At 38.2% G+C, this 22,576-nt stretch overlaps 2 protein-coding genes across 2 annotated transcripts; one reads left to right on the top strand and one right to left on the bottom strand.

Annotated features, from left to right (window-relative positions):
- The first annotated feature begins 4,948 nt into the window (after positions 1–4,948).
- LOC113567823 (globoside alpha-1,3-N-acetylgalactosaminyltransferase 1-like) lies at positions 4,949–9,072 on the top strand. The gene is made up of 4 exons (XM_035535075.1): positions 4,949–4,965; positions 5,092–5,121; positions 5,303–5,437; positions 8,388–9,072. The coding sequence occupies exons 1-4, from the start codon at positions 4,949–4,951 to the stop codon at positions 9,070–9,072; spliced, it is 867 nt and encodes a 288-aa protein (XP_035390968.1).
- A 6,399-nt stretch (positions 9,073–15,471) lies between these two features.
- LOC113567479 (histo-blood group ABO system transferase 2-like) lies at positions 15,472–20,875 on the bottom strand. The gene is made up of 4 exons (XM_035535074.1): positions 20,859–20,875; positions 20,684–20,713; positions 18,926–19,060; positions 15,472–16,159 (listed from the first exon to the last, which is right to left on the bottom strand). The coding sequence occupies exons 1-4, from the start codon at positions 20,873–20,875 to the stop codon at positions 15,472–15,474; spliced, it is 870 nt and encodes a 289-aa protein (XP_035390967.1).
- Positions 20,876–22,576: the final 1,701 nt, after the last annotated feature.

Genomic DNA, 22,576 nt, shown 5'->3' with positions numbered 1-22,576 from the left:
GCCACAATACTCGCATAGATCTTATCACAATGTCCTAAATCAGCTTTTTAAAGAAGAATGTAACATAAACCAGTCAAGAGTAAGTTCATAAAGAGCAATTTGTCCTTCCCAATTTCTTTTTATTTGGTCTTCAATAATCACACTCAGTGTCTTTACTCTCACATAAGCACATGACATGGAAAGCTACCAGCATCCTAGAATGCAATATGTGCCAAAAGGAGTCTATAAGTGTACAAGATTTGTGCTTTTCTCTCCATTTTTACGTCCCAGCCCAAATCCTTTCTCAAAGTAGGAGCTATACAAGAGTATTAATGCTAAATAAACATATATATATATATCCCTTCCTTGAGCTTTTTCACATTTTGTTATGTTACAACCTGGAATTGAAAATAATTTAGTCATGAATCTACACAAAATAGTCTATAATATTTAAGTCTGAGGAAAGTCAATATAGTTTAAAACAATCCACACACTTGTGATTGGATAAGTATTCACCCCCACTGCTGTGAAAACAGATTAGTTCTGTTTTGATAGCTCCTTGAGCTTCATCATGTTTTTGTAGGTATGCTGAATTAAAAAATGTTAATTCAGGCAAAGCTCACTAAAATGGCAAGTTCTGCAACATAGTCATTGATCATTTACCAAGAACTATAAACACCATTCATGAGCCCCACACTTTACAACTAATAAATGTTTAATCAGACATAACATAGTAAGATACATTAAATGCTAAGAGTGACTGAGGACTAAGTTAACAAACACCAAATTCAATAAAAGAGGATTATGATAAATCAAAATGAGCAAAAACAAAAATAAACCAAACAAGATTTGTGGTGCGCCAATAATGATCAAAACAAAACAAAACAAAAACAAATGCTGATCAACTCACAGGGTCAAGAGGGAATTAATGGATGGATTACTCAGTAGAATGGAAGAAAAAGACTACTCCGTAATCTTAGTCTGACGGACCAGAATTGCAGTGACCTTACCAGTGCCAACCTCTGTGCACATGATATGTGCATTATGCTTTAATGGGTTCAATCAGGTTGGAACCTTCTCTTCAAGTGGGCAGAGGGGCTCCTTTGGATCATGCGGTGGGTTTGTGGGTCTGTACTTGCATGTGAAGGTGGAGGGGCACCAGCATGACCCAACTGTTCTGATCTCTGGACTGGTACTGCAGAGGCAGCTCAGTAAAGGGTTGATAGTTCATGTTGAATTTTAACCAATCTCCTCAACTGATGACGTGTGTTTTACAGTGTGTGTAAAAGATATGCTTATTCACATAAAATGTTAGCTAATCTCAGCTGATGACTCATCCAGCGTCTTGGTACCAGTAGTGTCTGTACAAACATCAGCATCAACAATAAGTATATTTACAGTAAAACATGATAAATAGCTGTTTATCACCTGTGTGTGTGTGTGTGTATGTGAATGTGTGTGTGTGTGTGTGAATGCGTGTGTGTATGTGAATGTGTGTGTGTGTGTGTGAATGCATGTGTGTGTGTGAATGTGTGTGTGTGTGTGTGTGTGTGTGTTTCTGTGGAAAAGTGGAGGAGAGCAAATGTGTGTACATGTGCACATGTTCCCGTAAGCATGCATGCATACGTGATGGAAGAATGATTTGCCATTTTGGTTCTCTTACGGAGAATAAAGAAAAAAATGTCACTGCGATTTGTTAGAAAGGGAGAAATAGAAGAGGAGACAGAACTTCCGCATTGCACTGGTGTACTGGGAATCATTATACTGGAATGAAAGTCCATCAAAAATATACATAGATTGATTGCTTTATTCATTGCATCAAGTACAACAAAATTAAGTGGCAATACCAATGGAGTTCACATATATCAGACAGCACTAGATATTAAAAAAATTAAAGTAACAAAAGTATGATAATATATAAAGAATATGTATCTAGATTGTGTGTAGCTGCTTAATGAAATATAAATCTAAAATAAAAACCTGAGGTATAGCACTGAGAAATTGTACATATCCCAGATTGTTGAAAGGCAGTGGCTGAAAACACGTAATGAAGGTAATAATTACAATGATATATAAAAATAATATTAAAAAATGTTCTTTAAAGTGAAAGGAATATATAAATATGGAGCCGTTGGTATCATATGTAAATAAAAATAAACAGGCATCAAAGCAGTGGTCTAAAAGTGAAAAAAAGTGAACAGCCAATGATCTTCTGGACAGTAGAAATGACTCTGTAAATATCTCTCCTGTCTGCTGGTGAGCAGTTGGCACCCTACACTGTCCTTGTTGATGTACAGTGAATCAGGGTCTGTACTATGTTCTATGAAGTCTTGAGATCTTTGTTTTAGAAGAGTCAAGGGTGTTTGGACTTCAACCCTGTAAGCTGTCTCATCTACTCCTGAAATAAGTGCCACCACAGTCATGTCATCCACAAACTTGTTGATTGTGTTTGTGGAATGTGTTGGTCACAGTCGTAGGTGTAGAGGACATAAAGAAGGGGACTCAGAACGCAGTCCTATGGTGCACCAGTGCTGAGCGTCAAAGTGAAGGAGAAGTAGGTGCCTATACTGACATTCTGAAGGCAGTTGGTCAGAAAGTTCTTTATCCAGTGGAAGATTGGTGGTGAAATTCCTAAGTCAGTGAGTTTAGTGACCAGTCTGCCCAGTATGACTTCAGTGCTGAAGTCTTTAAAGCTCCCCTGGTGTTCAAGGTGGAATATTGCAGAGTGAAGAGCAGTGGTGATGGCATTTGTAGACCTATTTACTCTGTAGTCAAACTGGTATGGGTCAAAGGTGGGTGGGAGGTTGGTTTTGATGAGGTGCAGGACTGTGGCTGCACTGAAATCACTTCATAATGAATCGAGTGAGTACAACCAGATAGTAGTAGTTAAGGCTGATAGTTTTTTTCGGTAGTGGAATTATCGTGGTTGACTTCAGACAGGGTGGGATGATGAATTTAGACAAGAATAGGTTGAAGATCTTTGTGAAGACTTCTGAGAGCTGGTCCTCTACAATGAGGAAGTGACTGGTGGAGGTTGGTAGAGGTTCTGTCTTCACTGCATTTACCACATAGCAAGCAAAGAAAGAATTCCTCTGCCAGTCAGGAGTTTCCATCAGCAGTCATGCAGTTGCTGGTCTTGTAGTTGGTAAGTTGTTGGATACCCTGCTACACCCGGTGTGACATCCTCAATATTTCTCTTGTAGGCTGCTTTAGCTTCCATTATATCATTCTTCAAGTTCCTTTAAATCTGCATGGTTAAATCTGCATGGTTAAAATCAACAGCAATTAAACGGGCTGCTTCTGGATAGATACTTTGTTGTGTGTTTATAGCACTGAAGAGTTATCCTAAATCTATGCTAGCATTAGCATACGGTGAAATATAAATTGCTGTTATTATGACAATGCTAGCTCATGAACAAGGTGAAATGGTCTGTATTTGACTATCAGTGACTCCAAATGAGAGGAACATTGTCTGTCTATGATTTTGGTTTTGGTGCACCAGTTGTTTATGTAAATGCACAAACCCCCTCCCTTGTGTTACCAGAATCTTTGTGTCTCTTTTAGTGAAATGATGTGTGGTCTGCTAGCTCAATGATTATGTCAGGAAAAAGTAAGTGTAGCTGTGTCTCTTTTAACAGAATACAACAGTTCTCTGTGAGTTTGTTTGTGTAGATCAGTAGCTTTAGTTTGCCCATTTTTTTGGTCGATCTGGTGTTGGTCAGAAACATGCTGGGAAGTTCTGGCCATCTTCAGAATGTTGTGTGAGTGTAGAAATCCCAGGGAGCTGATCTGGCCATCTCTTGCTGTGTGAGTGAAGATATTCATTCATAACAGCCAGTGTACACTGGAATCAGATGGTCAGGTGATCTTGGCAAGTGTAGGTGGGATTCTCACAACAAAATGTTGATGGTCAGACATAAACAAAAACACAAAGAGCACTGAAAGGGAGAGTGTCAAGCCACTGCATCCATGTGTGCCAACATCTTAGCTACTTAACAAGAAGGAAATTATCGCCTTTGCTTCAGGCCATGTTCCCTCCTTTGCAAACTTGCTTTAAAAAACTGCAGGGAATCTATTACCATAGTAACAGTGATCAGAAGTCAGTTTAGATTATACCTTTACTTAAATTAAGAAAAAAAATATTTTCAGCTGTTTGCTGTTAACTGTCCAAATGTTCACATGATACTGAATGAAGAAAGAGAGAGAAGACAGAGCCTATTTTTTGAGGTCTAACCTTGTTCAAAGGCAAATCAGAGAGATTGAAGTGAGGTCATTTGACCTGATTTCCTCATGTTATTAAACACATCTCCCTTTCCTCCTTTGACTTAACCTTGCTCTGTGTGTTACCTGATGGTTGACTTGGTACCTACTGTACACTTTGGGCCTCCTGGGCCTTGTCTGGGGTTGTGGTGTTAGCCCAATATGTAAGATTCTATACTCTAACAATACAGATTTGATCCTTGAGTTGGGTGATCTTCTGTTGCCATTTTATTGTAAGCTTTTAGGTTGCTTGGTCTTTCATCATCTAATCATTTCCTGGCCTTTTTGAAAACACTTTGAACCATGACAGTTAACATTATAGTAAGTTAAATGACAAGCTGTTACTATGTGAATCAGTGGGAAAGAGAAACATATATATGTGCAAACATATCTCTGTGGGATGAGAAAAGGGTTTTAATCTGATGGAAAGAGGCTGGTAAGACTTGTCTTTGTTGTTTATGGCACCTAAGAAGAGGGGGAAGGGTCAGAGATCCAGGCCAGCATGTTAAGATATCAGCTAGCCTGTTTACAGCTTTGTTGCTCAGCATCATGTTGCCAGAGGAGTCCTGGTGCCTGACCAGATCACAGTTTCATCACTACACATTTATTCACCAAAATATTGATAAAGCCAACTACAGTAAGAGGTATATATACACAAGCAAATTGAGTAGTAAATGAGACACAGATGAATACAATAAAGCGATGGGACATGAGACAAGGGGAGAGGTAACAATCCAAACAAAACCATGTGGTGAACATTGCTAGGAAAACCAGAACATAAAACCTTTGTAATTTTAATAATTACATTTTTATTTAATAACAAATCATTTTATTTGTTTGATTGTGTTTTAGGCTTTTGTACACTCCAAGTTTACTGGAGGGGTAAGTAATATGTACTTACCAATGGTTCTCTCATTACTGATGACATTATTTCATTGTTACGATCAGAAGTAATATGGGAACAATGAAATGATTCATGATGTTATGCATATTTGCGTGTTTGCAGACTTTTAAGACTCCTGAATAATTTCTCTTTCTGTGTGTTTCTTGGCTTGCCCAATAGCCGTAAGGACGTTGTTACAGTGACACCATGGTTGGCTCCAGTTGTGTGGGAAGGCACATTTGACACGAATATCCTTGATGCCATCTACAAACCGCAGAACATCACGGTGGCTACCACTGTCTTTGCTGTCGGCAAGTACGTGATTATTACTTTTCTGGACATTTCATGTATAAAGCAGAAAGGATATAAAGTTCTTTATGAAGTTATATTTCAGGTTCCTGGAGGTTGATCTAAACATGAAAGATATCTGGCCGGAGTGCTGACCAATTGTTAGTCTAAGTTCATCTCAGCAGCTATAAATGTTAAAATGCAGGAAGTAAAATTGCATAATGAAATCCTGAAGAAAAGAAAGAGAAGGACTGGTTGATTAAGCTTGAGGCTGTGCCTTTTGCAACAGGATTTCAGAGGCAAGACAGTGTAAACAAATCAGTTGTTTTAAAAAGTTGTCAAGATCATTATTTGTTCCACTTATTATAACAGAAACTACATTTCATCAAATTTAAAAGCCTGTTCCTATTCCTGCAGAACAGGCTGTTGGTAAATTCAACACGTGCACATAATTCCAGGTCCTGCATTTGAAGAGATGCTTAAAGGGGAAGTTCACATTACCCATTTTTGTAACGTTGCCCGAGTGCTGGAACAGGATGCACAAACTCTAACTCTAACCCTAACTAACTGTAAGCAGGATGCACAGACTCCCTCGACACTGTGAAACATTTAATGACACAACATGTAACAAACAATGGTGGAACTCACACATGACATTAACAGTGAACATAAACACACAACACTAACAATAAAGATTGTGACATGAACACAGGCTAGACAAACATGGATGCTAACATATGCTTTGACTAACAAACAAACAATGAGCAATGCACTGACAGACTAACTTAAATAGACTAACAAACACTAAAGATTAACCCCGTACAGGTGCGTGTCCTCACGGGGGTGTGGCTACAAACAAGACTGAACCCCCTACATGCGGCAGGCCATACCATGTGACTGGTGGGGGGGAGTGTCCCGTGACAATATACAGGGTATCAATTACATGAGTAGTTTGTTAAAATGAACTAAAATAAAACCACCCATATATATATATATATATATATATATATATATATATATATATATATGTGTGTGTGTGTGTGTGTGTGTGTGTGTGTGTGTGTGTGTGTGTGTGTGTAATATATTCTATAGCTCGGGCAACCAGAGGCCTGGGAGTTTCAGGGTCCTGCATAGTATCTTTGCTCTTCTCAGTACTGCACTCTTTTGGATGGAGATCTTGCCTGTTCTTCCTGGAATATGCTAGAGCCATTCTCCCAGTTTGGGGGTTACAACCCCTAATGCTCCGATTACTATTTGAACCACTGTTGCCTTCAGCTTCCACATCTTTACCAGCTTTTCTCTTAGCCCTTGGTATTTCCCAAGCTTTTTGTGCCCCATATTCCTGATTTTGCAATCACTCAGGATTGCCACTTCTATCACTACAGCCCTCTTCTGATGTTTAGCCACCAGTACTATGTCAGGTCAGTTATCCATTACCATTTTGTCTGCCTGTATTTGGAAGCCCCACAGGATCTTAACATGGTTACCCTAAACCACCTTTGGGCATGCTTGTAAAGTGAGAGTCCCCTGGTGAGGGGCGTGACCATGAATGAAAGGTGGACAGGTGTGTCACCCACAGGTTTGTGCGCTTCCCCGAAGGTAAGGGGCAGTGTGACGGAGACCATCACTCCTTGAAAGAGAAGGTGGTGTGATGGAGTGGCTGTGGGTGGTGACTGGGAGCTGGGGAGTGGTTGTTGAGGGTGATTGTTATGATTGTGTGTGTGTGTGTATGTGTGTGTATGTGTGTGTGTGTGTGTGTGTGTGTGTGTGTGTGTGTGTGTGTGTGTGTGTGTGTGTGTGTTTATTCCTGCTTGGGTGCCGACCAGGGTGTGACACTACTGTGTATATTTTCTAGAAGCCTATAATCATATGTTTGCAAGACTTGTGTCTATTATTTATATTAATAATTTGAATATAAACATTAATTTACAGTTATATTAATTTAGGAGATCCTTAAGGCACTAGTACATTAGGGAACTTTTAGATTTTTATGGAGCTAGTAAACAATGACACATCTGTAGCGGCAATTAGAGTTGCTCCTTAAATAAGCGTTTTTCCATAGATTTTAGGGGTTTTTTTTTTTACTCCAGATAATTCTCTTCTACATAGCATATGAATTAGAAGATGTAACTTCCACACCAAGTAAATAGGTGAACATCAAATTTTCCACCTCATGTTTCTGGAGGCCGTATGGTGGAGCCGCATGCTAGGAGTTTAAACACAGTAGTAGCAGTTGTCAAAAACTTTTTTTTTTCCCCAATGTGAGTCACCGTCTGCAAAATCATTTGAATCGGACTAAAATGATCAGACAAGCCCTGAATTTGGTGAAAATCAGTTATTTCATTACATTTGCCCTTTACCTTCTACTCTTCCATTTATTCATATTACATTTTTACATTATTCATTTTACATTTTCTCTTTTATTTATATCTAGATGATTAATTATATTTGGTTAACCCTATGGTGCATCAGGCTCACTGAGTATTCACTGAACATGAAGTATTTTTAAATTACTGCAAGATTCAATCATAACTGCTTAAGGGTAACAATTATTATTAGTTGTTAAGTACTCTGTTTTTAAAGCTTTTGCAGACCAAATTATCACAATCTCAAGGTGCCCCTGAGTGAATAGAGTATTCATATTCAGAGAAAGTGCTGTTTAAGCACTGTGGACCTATTTTATGTTGGTTTAATATGGGAAGAATAAGAAATAACCACAATTCTCTCATTTTTTTCATGAATGTTTGACCATGTACAGTGTGAGATGCAAATAGCTGAAGAGAGAAGGATACCTGCCTCTTATTCTTCAAATGGGACAAAAATATATGATTCCAAAAATAATTTGTTTTGAATCATTTACATTAAAACATCAATAGATTTACTAAAAGTTTATAAAAGTTACTAAACCTTTGTGCTGGTTTTTGACTGAACTGATACAGTTAATATAAAACATATTTGTTCCTCTCCCCCACCCCAGATATGTGCAGTTCCTGAAGGATTACCTCGAGTCAGCAGAGCAGTACTTTATGCTGGGGTACCGTGTGCATTATTACATCTTTACAGACCAGCCAGAGGCAGTTCCTACGGTAACACTGGGTGCTGACCGTAGAATAACTATACTGAAAATTCCAGGCTCAGACCGCTGGCAGGAGATCACACTACGCAGGATGGAGATGATTATGAATCTAATTGAAACCCAATTAGTCAATAAGGCAGATTACATTTTTTGCCTCGATGTAGATACAAAATTCTATGGTCACTGGGGGGCAGAGACTCTGAGTCACCTAGTAGCCGCCATACATTACCTTTTCTACACTGCGTCACGTGACCAATTCACATATGAGCGCCGGCCCGAGTCTCAGGCCTACATCCCATATGGAGAGGGCGATTATTACTATGGTGGGGCGATGATTGGTGGGCTTGTGAGAGAGGTGTATAAAGTCACTAAAACTTGCCATCTGTGGCTGAACATGGACAAAGCTAATTCCATTGAGGCACTGTGGCAGGAAGAGTCCCACCTGAACAAATACTTTCTTTACAACAAACCCACCAAGTTGTTATCACCTGAGTACCTGTGGTGTGATCCATTTCAAAGCAATGATGTGAAAATTATCCGTTACTCACATGTGTGGAAAGATGTTAGTAAGGTACGGCCAAACTAACCTCGCAAAAACTGTTCTTCAGTTATCACTTTCATTAAAGAGCTTTGGGATCAGTTAAATCAACAGTGGATAATGCATCTTAAATAAAATAATGTTAGACTATGTTTGATCATGTTAAGTTGTGTTTTCTAAGGTTGGATTAATAATCATTGCTGTGTGGTTTTTTACTTTGTTCTTCTTTTTTTTTAGTTTTCACTTGTATACAAGGCCCTGTTGTGCATAAACATCTAGACTAAATTGTCCTGTGAAATAAATCAGAAAGACTTTAAAACTTGTGCAGTCCTTGGGCCAAAATAAGGCCATTTTTTTAAAATAAAGCACATAACTTGAAACTCTACCTTGGATAATATTCTGTAAGGAACATGTAAAAGAATAAAATATTTTTGAAGGCACTCACCACTCTTTTTTTCCCTCAGGCAGGCAGACAAGGCCTGTCTGTTCCCATGTAAACAGTGTTGCAGAGTCATTCTTTTAAAATGCTTTTAAGCCCACACGCAACATAATAAACTCTTTACTTGATCATGTCTTGGTGCCAGTTGAGGATCCTCCATGAGCTGATTCTCCTACATCACAGAGCACACGGATAAAGCTGGAGGGCACCCCTGGAATGTCATCAGCACCATTTACATTTATATTTTTAAATTTACATAATTTTGCAACTTACAGTTATGACTAAATACAACTTGTGCAACTGATGGTTAAGGGTTTTGCTGAGGGATTGTTTTTTTTTTCTTTTTTTGAGTGGAATAGCAGGCCAGTCATCGCAGTCTAGCTTCTGCCATTATGAATCGCCACGGACTCGGAAAGTAGTCAGCTTCCACAGTCAGCTGTGCCCATTCCAGTGGTCTAAAGCAGGGGTAAGGCTTGATAAACTATCTTACTCCAAAGGCATTATGCACACGGCTTGGTCTGCTCTGACTACTGTGCAGACCCTCTCATGAGCCGTGAGAACTGTGGTAATTGTTCACGTAAGTTGATTTTGCCCTCAGAGGAGAAGCAGCCATTTTGTTTAAGGCTGCAGCAGACCAAAGCCACATTTCAGGCCTGCAACAATATTGTTTTTTTTTGGTTATTTTATTATAAAAAAAATTGTCAGATTAAGAATGAATGGAGACTGTTAAGATGAGCTGAACTAAAGGGGTGTATGTTTTTCTTACTTTAATTTCACCTGGGTCATATACTTTCAATCACTCTGAGAAAAGAAAAGGGAAACAAATCAAAGGAAAATGAGTCAAACCTTTGATTTGTGTGTAACGGTAAGGATGCATAAGTAAATTTTTATCGAATGTAAACATATTTTTGGTGGTCTTGCCTGCTTATGGCATTACTTAAGTTGATTATGCTTAATATTTGCTGGAAATATGAGTATGGCTTAATAGAGGACCCTGACTGGTGTCACGGTTGGTCCCTCCTAGTGTCTTTGTCTGCATGGATTCCTTGTCACCTGTCTTTACTTCTTTGTCTTTCCTTTGTTAGGTTTTCACTGCCGCTCATTTGGTTTTCCTCACCTGTCATTACTTTCACCTGTTCCTCATTTCTAGCTATTTGTATATCTAGCTAGTACATAACATGTCTAGTTATGTTCAATATTTAAGCCCTGTTTGCATCATGTTTCATGGCTGGTCATTGTGAATTCATGTCTTGTTTGTGATTCCTAGCCTGTGTGTTAATCCTAGCGACTGTTTGTTTTTTTTCTGCTTGTTTTGTTATTCACTAGTGTTAGATAAGTGTTCTTATTGTTGCTTGTGTTTTTGTTATAGCTTGCTCCCTTTATTGTCATTGTGTCTTTAGTTCCTTTTAGTTAATCATGTATTCTCCTGATCTACATATTGGCTCTATGAGCCTGGATAGTTATAATTATTACGACTCTGGATTTGCCCAATATAGCAGGGGTAAATACATAGGGGCAGTGGTAGCTCAGTGGTTATGTTACATGGCTTGTAATCAGACGTTTTCCACTTCAAGCCCCACTGCTGCTAAGTTGCCACTGTTGGGCCACTAAGCAAGGGTCTTAACTCTCAACTGCTCAAACTGTACTCAGACATAACGGTAAGTTGCTTTGGATAAAAGCATCAGCTAAAGGCCTTCATTGTAGATCTTGTTCTTCTCTGCACATGCATTTGACTCATAACTGTTTATATTTACAATTGGTGATAAATAATTAGATACCAAAATATTTAAAACATATTTAGGAGAAAATTATTTCTGCACAAGTTGAAATTATTTGGGGTTCACTTTCCAAATATAGCTATGGAGACTAAGGAGAGCTACATTAATAAATTAAAACCGATGGTAAGTGGGTGGATTGTAGACTAATAAAAACGCGTGTTTCTGTCATAGCTTATATAAGCTGTGCCAAAAACAAAGAGTCTAAAGTAAGTGAAAGAGCAAAAAATAAATTTAAAAAAAGCTAAATATTGTCGGAGCAGTTGTGACCGCACCAGCTTTCCTTTGGCAAACATTCAAAACATTTTAAAAACATTCTTACTTACAGGCTTGTCTTGTGTGTGTGGTTTTTTTTTCACAGCTGGAAGTAGTTCATTCAGTCCTGATGGTCTGTATTTATTCAGCTCAAAACATTCTTGAATTTTCAATTTCTTGAAAAACTCTGAGATCAGTAGCACAAACACCAGCACTGACCACTGTGTAGGTGAATGAGTCTATGTTGAGAGATCTCCTGAGTTCAGATAGTTCTGGACATGGAGTCCAGAAGTCACTTGCCAGGGAGTTGTCTCTCATTTCACTCAAAACAGATGTTTTCACGTTTCATGGCGTTTTCCACTGCTGTCTCAAGCTGATCAGAGTCTGTATTTTAACTTACATTTAATTTTCTCCAGGGATATTTGAAGAAATGGTTTGCCTTTTTTCTTGAATGTTAGGAACACAAATACTCCTGTATTGAGAATTAGAAAAAGTAGACAGGAGACATAAGTGGGTTTCCTCAGAGCAGGCCGTTCATTGTCTGAAGAAAGATGAAGCCAGATCGATATTTTACTCAGCTAGTTCCAGGGGTGCTGGATTTGGTTACTCTTCATACCAAGGCACCAGAATGTATGTGCCAGTATGTAAGGATTGCAGATTGGTTCTTTATAGAATCATCACTCAAGTAATTTTTAAAAATGATCACCATAAATTATTTTTACTGATTATTAATAGAATTATTATTAATAGAATAAAATGGTATTTTCATATAAAGCTTGGCTTTAAAGAACTAGCTAGGCATTTGCGTTACCTGTCTGCACTAACCAACACAAATCTGCATGACTGTTTCTTTCCTTTTTCAAAGTTTTCTCTTCTGGTGACTCAGCTTCTTCACAGCCATTTGCTGTCTATAGCTGTTAACATAAAACTACAACTGAACATTTCCAGTGTGTTACACTGCAATTAAATGTGTTCACAACTCATGCTGTATGAAGATGTGCAGCATGTGACTGATAAGTTGATTATGCTTAATTGAGACCATACATTACAGAACAGGCAGATATTTCTGTTGAACCATTCTGGTCCTTGTGAACAACTTGAGCTTGGTTTCTTTCTGCTATTCAAGCACAGCCTGCTAATACAGGGTAAACTGTACATGCTACCTCCATCAGTGCACTGTTCATAATCACAGTGTGGGCAGTGCTGCTCTGTTGGTTCATTTATAAATGATGAGACATAAGTGGGTTTTCTCAGAGCAGACCGTTCATTGTCTGAAGAAAATTACGGGGAACAAAATCTGCTTTATGAGATCTCATCTGCCAGTGCTGTCTCAGTCAACCTACTCCTTTTTTCGCTCATTCAGGTATATAACAATGGCATTAGTAAGCCAACTTTTTTAATTCTTCAAGCAGAATCAGTTGTTTGAGCTGCTAAAATATCTCTACATTACTGGGTGTTCACCATTTCTCAAAAAAGACCATTTTCTGCCTGGCAAATTCTGTTTGGCACTTATCACCTGGCCACACACCTCCATGGGTCCATCAAACCTGTTAGCTAGCTCTTTAGGCAGGCTGCTAATGGCATATTGGGGCATGGTATTATTAAATATTAAACTCTGTTTAAATTGTCCTAATGCTCTTCTTACTTACTTTTTTTGTTACAGTTTACAGCACTTTTGTCAACATTTGTTGTGTGATAGTGTTCTTTAAATATATATATATATATATATATATATATATATATATATATATATATATAATTTGACTTGAAATCAATGCATCAGTGTGAGCATTCTCATATCAGGCAGTCACACAGGCAGCAGATCTATTTGCAGCATTGGTCAGACTCAGCATGTCAGTAGTGGTGTCTCAGTAGCTCATTGTTAAACTGACAGTACAGCCAATCACATTTTTCATTTATGTTTATTCAGAACATATTTTAGAAAACAGACCATATATAGGACACTTGATTTTAGAACTACTTGCAAATGCTGCAGTATCCTACATATGTAATTTTAATCTAATGAAAACTTTGTGCAATAAACAAGATGTAGCCACTCACCAAGTACAGGAATATCTGAACTAAATACAAGAATAGCTGAACAGGTATGTGCTACACCATATCTGACTAGAACGCACAAGCAATGTATTGCCCTCTCTCACTCAGTGGGTGACCATACAAAGCAAGTGAGCTGTCTACATTTTCAGCCAAGAGAGCACCATTTTTGAAACAATTGCCGATCATTATGGGTACTTATATTAAACAAAAACGAAGTAATTTTATAGCTCCCCCACCCCCCAAAAAAAAATCCAAATCTAAGAGAGGAGGGTTTTAGCTTTCTGTTCAGGAATAATCTGACATTGTGCATTGTGCATTGTATGGTTAACTAAAAGCTTGCGTGTTGGTTTTAGGTTACGAAAGAAATGAACACATGTTTTTGTACAAAGATGTGTGCAAGCAAATGAACTTTACTAACATTCTATAGACTACAACGTGTCACTTGGTTGCTTTGGCGTGTCATGTAGCCAGCAGCTGAAATATTGTGCAGCTGCTGAAGTAGTGATGAGAAAAGTAGCACTGAGATCTAGCAATAAAAAGCACATTCATCAATAATTAAAGAAGTCTGTGCTCTGGTGTGATTTACATTTATGAGCAGTGATCATGCAAGTGGTTTAAATTATAATATTTAGTCATCCTAGCTTTAGCTCAAAAGTGCTGGCAGTTTTGTGTGTCATTTACTTTAAAACTAATTAAAGATATTTTTTTGGTTTTCTGCATTTTTGCTTAGCATATCAATATGGTGCACCTTGGGTAATGTCTCATAGCCATCAGCATACGATCAGTTTAGCCTCTTTGCTCCTTGGCCTCTGCTCTAGATTGTCATTGATTATGTCAAAAGACTATGACCTATGCTATAGGAACGGAGAGCAGTGCCCGAACTAGTAGGATGGTGTAAAGGAAATACTATGTGCTTTAGTGATTCACATACATTCAGCAGTATCGTGTTCCCTAGGAAGAATGCTTATGTAAACAAAGAACGTTAAAGGAGTGTGACAATAGATCAGATAAGCAGGAAATGTCTCTTTTGTTTTATTGTCTGCAATTGTTTTATTGCTTGCAATTGTTTTACTGCCTGCAATTAGAAAACGACACCCAAGCAGACTGTTACCAGCTGGCCTGAAAGAGATAAGCAACGCTTAAAGCTGATTGGTGTATGAGCCATAGCAACAAGAGGCAGGAAGTCCGTGATTGGTCAAAGCATACAGTTAGAATTGTATATTAAGCAATGCTCTGTATGACTCGGGGCTTCTCTTGGTAGTGAGCCCCACACTCTGTGGAATCTTTCTTTTCTATTAAAACCTTTTTTACTTATTATCCACATCTGACTCCCCGTTTCATTGAATTTCCACCACAATGGATAAAAGGTAATAGCAGTTATAGTGAATGAATGAGCATCAGAGTTTGCCTATGAAAGCCAATTTATTAAAAATCAGAAGATAGGGATGTCTCATTAAAAATTTCATAGTCACTTGAGAACACACAAAAAAAGATTGTTAGTGATAAAATAAAGCACCTGCATTCAAAAATCATCAGTGTTAATGAAAATCAGCGTTACAATGTAAATCAGTAAAATAAGTAATTAAAAGAAAAAAACAACAAATAAACAATGGAAACGGACTCAACTGTTAGCCTACTCCATTAAAAATGTTGATGGCATTATTTATTATAAACACCATATTTAGAGAAGCATTCTTAAATTTAAAGAATGTTGACAAGCTAAGAAACACAATCTGTATTAAGAAACAAGTTACTGCTTTCATGTATGCACTACCTGTCCTGTATCCAGGACTGGAGCACTGCCACAACCCGACTCTTTGGGACTTCTTCCCAATCCCCTGCTATAAGACCCAATAAGCCATTCAATCCATGAAGGAAAACTAAAGTGAAGCCTAACAATTCAAGGTGGTTTCCACAAAGCTAATTAGGCCGTACCTCATTATTCTTTTTCAAGACATGTGAGTAACGAATGACTTTCAATACACTGGCTTGCTTGTACAGATCAATCCACATGTATTCAGGAGACAGCACCTTGGTGGGCTTGTTGTACAGCAAGTAATGGTTGAAGTGCGACTCCTCCTGCCATACAGCTTCAATGGAATTGGCCTTGTCGATATTCAGTTGTATCCGGCAGGTTTTAACAAGTTTGTACACCTGCTCCACCTGGCCTCCAACCATGGCAGCACAGTAGTAATAATCCCCCTGTCCATATGGGATGTAGGCTTGTGATTTAGGCCGTCGTTCATATGTGAACTGGTCACGTGGGTAGTTGTAAAAAGAATGATGCACTGCAGCAACAAGACTATCAAGGGTCTCTGCCCCCCAGTGACCATGAAATTTTGTATCCACATCCAAGCTGAAGATGTATTCGACTTCATTGGCCAGCTGGCTTTCAATGAGCTGCTCAAGCCTCAACATCCTGCCTAATGAGATGTCCTGCCAGCGGTTTAAGCTTGGAGCTGTAATTATAGTCAAACTACGGTCTGCACCAAGTGGAACCACAGGAACTTCCTCTGGGCTGTCAGTGAAAATGAAATAACGCACACGGTAACCCACCATGTAGTACTTCTCTGCTGTCTCCAGGAAGTCCTTTAAGAACTGTATATATCTGGAGTGGAAGAAAAAAAATTTGTTTACATTATTGTTAAGGGTTAGTTTAATAATCAATTTGATAATTGGTTTTGTCACATGAAGTTTAGTATTATTACATACTATTCTGCATACTAAGTGGCCTACTATTATTCATTAAGTTAACCACTTTTTTTTTAAACTTCTGTTCCAAGTAATGATAAAATGCATAGATTCTCCACTCATTAACTGCTTGTAATCTACACAGTGATCTTCAATACTTAGAGAAACAAACTTTAGTAGTTCCAAATATTTCAATGTTGCCATACTGTCTCTATGATGAAAACTTTTCTAAATATTAAGCAGTAGTTTCTTCATAGGATTTGCTGCCTAAAAATGTAGTACAGCATAGAGAATTTGTATACACTATATCAAGTGTTTTTTCAAGATCATCTCTTTGTATTTAAGGATCAAAGCAGTTTAGTAGTCTGGGACCCATGATAAAACTATGTGTTATTGGATTTAATTGATAATATTGTTAAATATTGTCTCATTTCTATTACAAATTGAAATTGGCTTCAGTAATTTGGGGTCTTATTTGAATAATATTGATTATACATCAGCTATGAAAAAATTGTACAGAAACAATTGCTAATGCTGTTCCAGCTTTAATGAATTCATGCATAACTGATTCTGGGTTTTCACATTAATACTATAGCATTTGTAGGTGTAATGTTAATGGTGACTAATACTTCCAATAACAAATAACTCCAATAGGACTCGATATTAATAAACTTATATGTTGAGAACAACACTGCTACACCTGCTAGAGTTGTTTTCAGTAATGTTTCGCTAGTATTTAATTTAAACACTTCAACAATAGACATTATCTGTAGCATTAAAAAAGGTAGAAATGTATTGGGGTTTTGTTAATGTAGAATAATAGGTTTTTGATATTTTTTTATTGGCCAAGGTTTGAGTATCATTAAAAAATGTCTTTTAAGTACTTGTTTTTAAAACCATAAAGAGAACTAAACAGGTTCAGCCCATGTAACATGGTTCTGGGTAAGATGTCTTTTGAATGAGCTGACACATCTTCTGATTTAATGCATGAAAACTGATTGAGATTTTCTTGATTTGTCTAAAACCAATTCCAGTTTTGATGCACGCTTTGAAAAAGTGCCGGGAGAAACATCAAACTGTCTTGTAACTAGCAGTCAAGTTGCCACTGAATATGATTACTCCATGGACAAGGTGCCACGGACAGACGAAAAGACTCCTCTCACATAACTCCTAATAACAAATCTCCTGTGATGTGACAGAACAAGTCAGACACTCGCAGACCTTTAAAGCTACTTTGCGCCCAGCGGGCTAATCCATGCGTTACAGTACGTAACAGAAGGGGGATCAGAACAAGAGAATACAAGAAAACAAATCCAAACAAAATCTATAGTCACAATAAAACGACAAAGTACAGATTAAAACCAGAGAGGCACAAGAGACAAAATAGAACAAAACAAAACAGGTCAGCAATGAGAACAACAGCTAGTAGCATAATACTCTCAATATGCATGCAAACTGAGAGCATGGCAATACTTCGCAAAGGGATACTGACAAAGGCAAGGTTTAAATAGGGCTTAAATAGTCTGGCAATGAGGATATTTTGGAGTGATGCAATGGAAGTTGGGAGTTGTAGTCCTGTATGTGGTTAGCTCATGTCTTGCTCCCTCTGTGCAATTTCACATATTCACTAATGCTATTCCTAAAGCTTGTTTACACCTAATAAACGGGGTCTTGAAGTATACTAATTATGTACCATGTTCACCCTCAAAAGAATTATGTATATAATAAAATATAGATAGGAATGCATTCTGCAGATGTTCTGTTGAAACAACTGAACATGGTTCAGTAAAAAGTACATAGAAAGTATGTTTTCCTGTAGTTTCAGCCACAGACACTCTGCTCATACATACAGTGGTATGAAAAAGTGTTTGCCCCCTTCCTGATATCTATTTTTTTGCATGTTTGTCACACTTAAATGTTTCAGATCATCAAACAAATTGAAATATTAGACAAAGATAACACAAGTAAACACAAAATGCAGTTTTTAAATTAAGGTTTTTATTATTAAAGGGAAAAAAAAATCCAAACCTACATGGGCCTGTGTGAAAAAGTGATTGACCCCCCCCCCCCCCGTTAAAACATAAATTAACTGTGGTTTATCACATCTTTGGAAAGCTGAGTTCAATTTCTCTAGCCACCCCAGGCCTGATTACTGCCACACCTGTTCTCAATCAAGAAATCACTTAAATAGGACCTGCCTGACAAAGTGAAGTAGACCAAAAGATCCTCAAAAGCTAGATAGCATGCTGTGATCCAAAGAAATTCAGAAACAAATGAGATACAAAGTAACTGAGATCTATCAGTCTGGAAAAGGTTATAAAGCCATTTCTAAAGCTTTGGGACTCCAGCGAACCACAGTAAGAGCCATTATCCACAAATGGTGAAAACATGTAATAGTGGTAAACCTTCCCAGGAGTGGCTGGCCAACCAAAATTACCCCAAGAGCACAGTGATGACACATCCAAGAGGTCACAAAGGACCCCACAACAACATCCAAAGAACTGCAGGCCTCACTTGCCTCAGTTAAGGTCATTGTTCATGACCACTATATGAAAGAGACTGGGCACAAATGGCCTACATGGCAGAGTTCCAAGACAAAAAACACTGCTGAGCAAAAAGAACATAAAGGCTCGTCTCAGTTTTTCTATATAGTTTATACACAAAAAACAAGCTAATTACATACTTCCCCATTGCAAACACTGTGGTGGCCACAGTGATGTTCTGTGGCTTGTAGATGGCATCAAGGATGTTTGTGTCAAATGTGCCTTCCCACACAATTGGAGCCAACCATGGTGTCACTGTAACAACATCTGTACGACTGATGCACACACCAGAACAAATACATACACACACAGAATATATATATTGTTATTGTCGATAGGTAACAAAAGAGGGTGAAGAGCGAACACACTTGCGAAGTGCCGGCGTCTTAGATGTTACGTGAAATGGAACGAACGAGGGAAGCCATAAAGAGCATGACAAATAGAATAATAAATAATATAATAAATAATAATAAACAAACAAACAAAAACAAACAAACAATCACTGAACAGAACCAAGGACAGACAGCAATAACGGGTTAACAAGGTGTGTGCGAGATTTATGCAACTAAGGAAATAAACACTAAAGAAAGACTAACGGAGAACAACAATGATCAACACAACTAGAACATGCATGGAGAATACCGGACAAGAAAATAGATGAATAAACAACTGAACATTAACGGGGAAGGCAGCGTAGACAACAAACACAGATGAAAGTAGAATAGACGAGCGAACAGCAGAGAAGTAAACAAGGAGAGCAACAGAGACAGCGAGGGGAACTAGACAGGGAGCGCGGGGAGGAAGCACATAGGAAGGAGGGGCGAGATCAAACAGGGAGTGAGATTAAACAGGCATATACCGAATACATACGAGCGAGGACAAACGAGAACTAACTAACGACAACCGTGACCGAGGAGCGAGGACACACGAGATATAACTAAAGACAGATGACAAACAAGATCTAAGTAATGACAATCCTGACCGAGGACACACGAGATATAATTAAAGACACAGGAGCTAGGAGCATGGACGAACGAAATCTTATCAGAAACTATGAGAGGCAAAGTATGACAAAGGAATGGGGTTTACATAGGTATGCAGTTAGGGACAAATTCAGAACAGCTGGAGACAAAGGGGAGGAGACACGGAACCATACAGATAGATGAAAACCCAAAAGCGACTAGGCTGCTCGGGAAACGGGGAACGCTCCGGTCTGCGGACGTGACAATACAAGAATATATATTGCTATTGTCGGAATATATATTGTTCTAGTCCTTTTTTAATTTCAAGTTTGAAGGAAACAAATATGTTAAAATATCTTTTTTTGAGCTATTTTATGTTGGTACTTATTATGTTGGTATTATAAGAATTAAATGAGTGCATGCTTGTATGTCCTAGATGTTCACAAAAATGTCTGAATTTAACACAAATTATAAAATTCATCTTTTTGAAATAATGAAATAATGAGAAAATATGCAAATGGTTATCATAGGGGTATTATCTGAAAAAAAAAATGCTTACACAGTTTCTATAACCTCCAGAAAGTGATATCTCAAATTAATATGTGTTTCTATGATGTTCTGATTTCACATAATTCACTTGTTTGTTTGTGTGTGTGTGTGTGTGTGTGTGTGTGTGTGTGTGTGTGTGTGTGTATCAGAATTTACCTAGTGCATGTTTGCCTTTGATCGCTCAGCTCTATGTCTAGACTGAAAGCAGATTATAATTATTGAATTATTGAAGATTATCTGTCTTTGTCTCTCATTCTGTCTATGTATATTTCTGATTTTGCATGTTTGTATTTGTGCTTGCTTACTATGAAACACCTACTATAGTTTGTGCAAAGTGATATAAATATATGCACAGATATGATGTGTATATGTAACAGTTAAACTCACCTAAACCAGGAGGAGATGCAGGAAATGTACCTGAGGAAGGAAAAAGACTCATCATTACCTGCACTTTAAAAAAGTGCCAATGTAAACAAAATTGACATTTGCATTTAATTATCATCATTTGTAAGTCCAACATTTTGAGCAGGGGATAGATCAGTCAAATCGCGGTTGCTCTTGCCCCGGCGTGGTTCCCATGGCAGCGACTAACCACGTGTTATTTGTTGATGTTCTGGTTCTGTTCTTGTTCTGCCCCTTATTTCTGTAATCCCTGCTTTTATTATTATTCCCAGTTGTTCTTAGTTTCCTTTTTAAACCCGTGTCTCCTAATTCTCATTATTTCTCTGTTAGATGCATTCCTTGTGTTCCATGTTCCTGTCTCCTTGTTTGGTTGCTCATTTCCTTGTTTTTGGGTTTATGCTTTAAGTTTTGCCCACTTTGTTATTGCGTGTTTTTGGTGTTTAGTCCCCTTGTTTCAACTCTTAGCTCTATTCCAGTTTTTTTTTTTCCATGTCTGACTCCACTGGTATTTCGACCTTGGACTGGTTAAGTTTCTGGATTTGCCCAAAAACTGGATAAACATCTCTGTCCTCAGCAGTTATCCTTGCCAGCACCTGAAGCTTGGACTACTGAATTTAAAGGCTACAGTTATACATGTAAACACTTATGTCAAACGGGAGTTTAAAGTTTAGTCATAATCTGTCTGGGCTTGGCTGGGTGGATTCTGATGGGAAATTGCATTCAATTATTATATCTACATGTTACAGAGAATGAGTGCACAAAATCACTTTTGTGGTGAAATCTGAAACACTGCAGATGTAACTGGAGTTCAGAAGTGTGAATGTGTTCTTTTGGGGTGGGGCGTCAAAACTGAGATGCTACAGCATTTGAAACATGAATTGAGAACAACAAAGTTATGCCCAGGCTATGGGCAGCTTCAGAAAAAAGTAATTGTCTTAATGTAAGTAATCAACGGGGGACGTTTTTTGGTGAAAAAAAAGCACATGTGCACACACACACATCAACGCAAAAGGGACAATAATGTGTGTGTGTGTGTGCGTGCGTGCATGCGTGTGTGTGTGTGTGTGTGTGTCTGTGTGTGCATGTGCTTCTTTTTCTGAAGCTGCCCATGGCCTGGGCATAACTTTGTCGTTCTCAACTCATGTTTCAAATCTAACCCGGTCTTGCAGATTCCTCCTTTGTAACATACGAAGGATTCAGCCCTTTCTCTCACAGGAAGCTACCCAGGTGCTTGTGCAGTCTCTTGTGATCTCAAAGCTCAACTACTGCAACTCGCTACTTGCTGGTCTTCTTCTAAGAGCCATCAAACCTCTACAACTTGTCCAGAATGCAGCAGCATGACTGGTCTTCAATCTTCCAAAGTTCACACACATCACTCCACTGCTACGCTCCCTTCATTGGTTTCCAGTAGCTGCAAGCATCAGATTTAAAACACTGATGCTTGCCTACAAAGCCCCTTGACCAGCCCATTCATACATGAGGTCAAAGGTCAAAGCCCAATCCGTACCTCGAGTACTTCAAACCTCAAGTATGTGCTTCAGGTCTCATGGAAGACAAGCATCGAGACTCCTAGATGGCTCCTAGATGGTGGAATGAACTCCCACTTGCTGTTGGACAGCAGAGTCTCTTGCAGTCTTCAAACGCAGACTGAAGACCCATTTATTCATGGAATACTTAAATGGCAACTGACCCTGCTCCTATATTGACTAACTAAATTAATACTTATCATAGGGTATTGTTTATTACACTGATGCTGTTAGACAAACTCTGACACTTATTGTTTATTACACTTATTATTGTTTAAGATAGACCTGTATTTTGTACTTCTAGGTATCAGCATTCATCCCTGTATTCTACAGTATTCTAGTTCATTGGCAC

The sequence above is a fragment of the Electrophorus electricus genome, chromosome 16 (assembly GCF_013358815.1).
Source record: "Electrophorus electricus isolate fEleEle1 chromosome 16, fEleEle1.pri, whole genome shotgun sequence".
Taxonomy (NCBI): domain Eukaryota; kingdom Metazoa; phylum Chordata; class Actinopteri; order Gymnotiformes; family Gymnotidae; genus Electrophorus; species Electrophorus electricus.
Note: the sequence above shows the minus strand (reverse complement) of the source record. Positions and strands in the feature narration are given on the sequence as shown.

What these genes read in the sequence shown, in the direction of transcription:
- LOC113567823 (XM_035535075.1), top strand. An exon ending in ACTCCAAGTTTACTGGAGGG is followed by an intron (nt 5,122 to 5,302) that starts GTAAGTAATATG and finishes CTTGCCCAATAG; the next exon opens with CCGTAAGGACGTTGTTACAG. An exon ending in ACTGTCTTTGCTGTCGGCAA is followed by an intron (nt 5,438 to 8,387) that starts GTACGTGATTAT and finishes CCCCCACCCCAG; the next exon opens with ATATGTGCAGTTCCTGAAGG.
- LOC113567479 (XM_035535074.1), bottom strand. An exon ending in TGCATCTCCTCCTGGTTTAG is followed by an intron (nt 19,061 to 20,683) that starts GTGAGTTTAACT and finishes TGTGTGCATCAG; the next exon opens with TCGTACAGATGTTGTTACAG. An exon ending in ACAGTGTTTGCAATGGGGAA is followed by an intron (nt 16,160 to 18,925) that starts GTATGTAATTAG and finishes CTTCCACTCCAG; the next exon opens with ATATATACAGTTCTTAAAGG.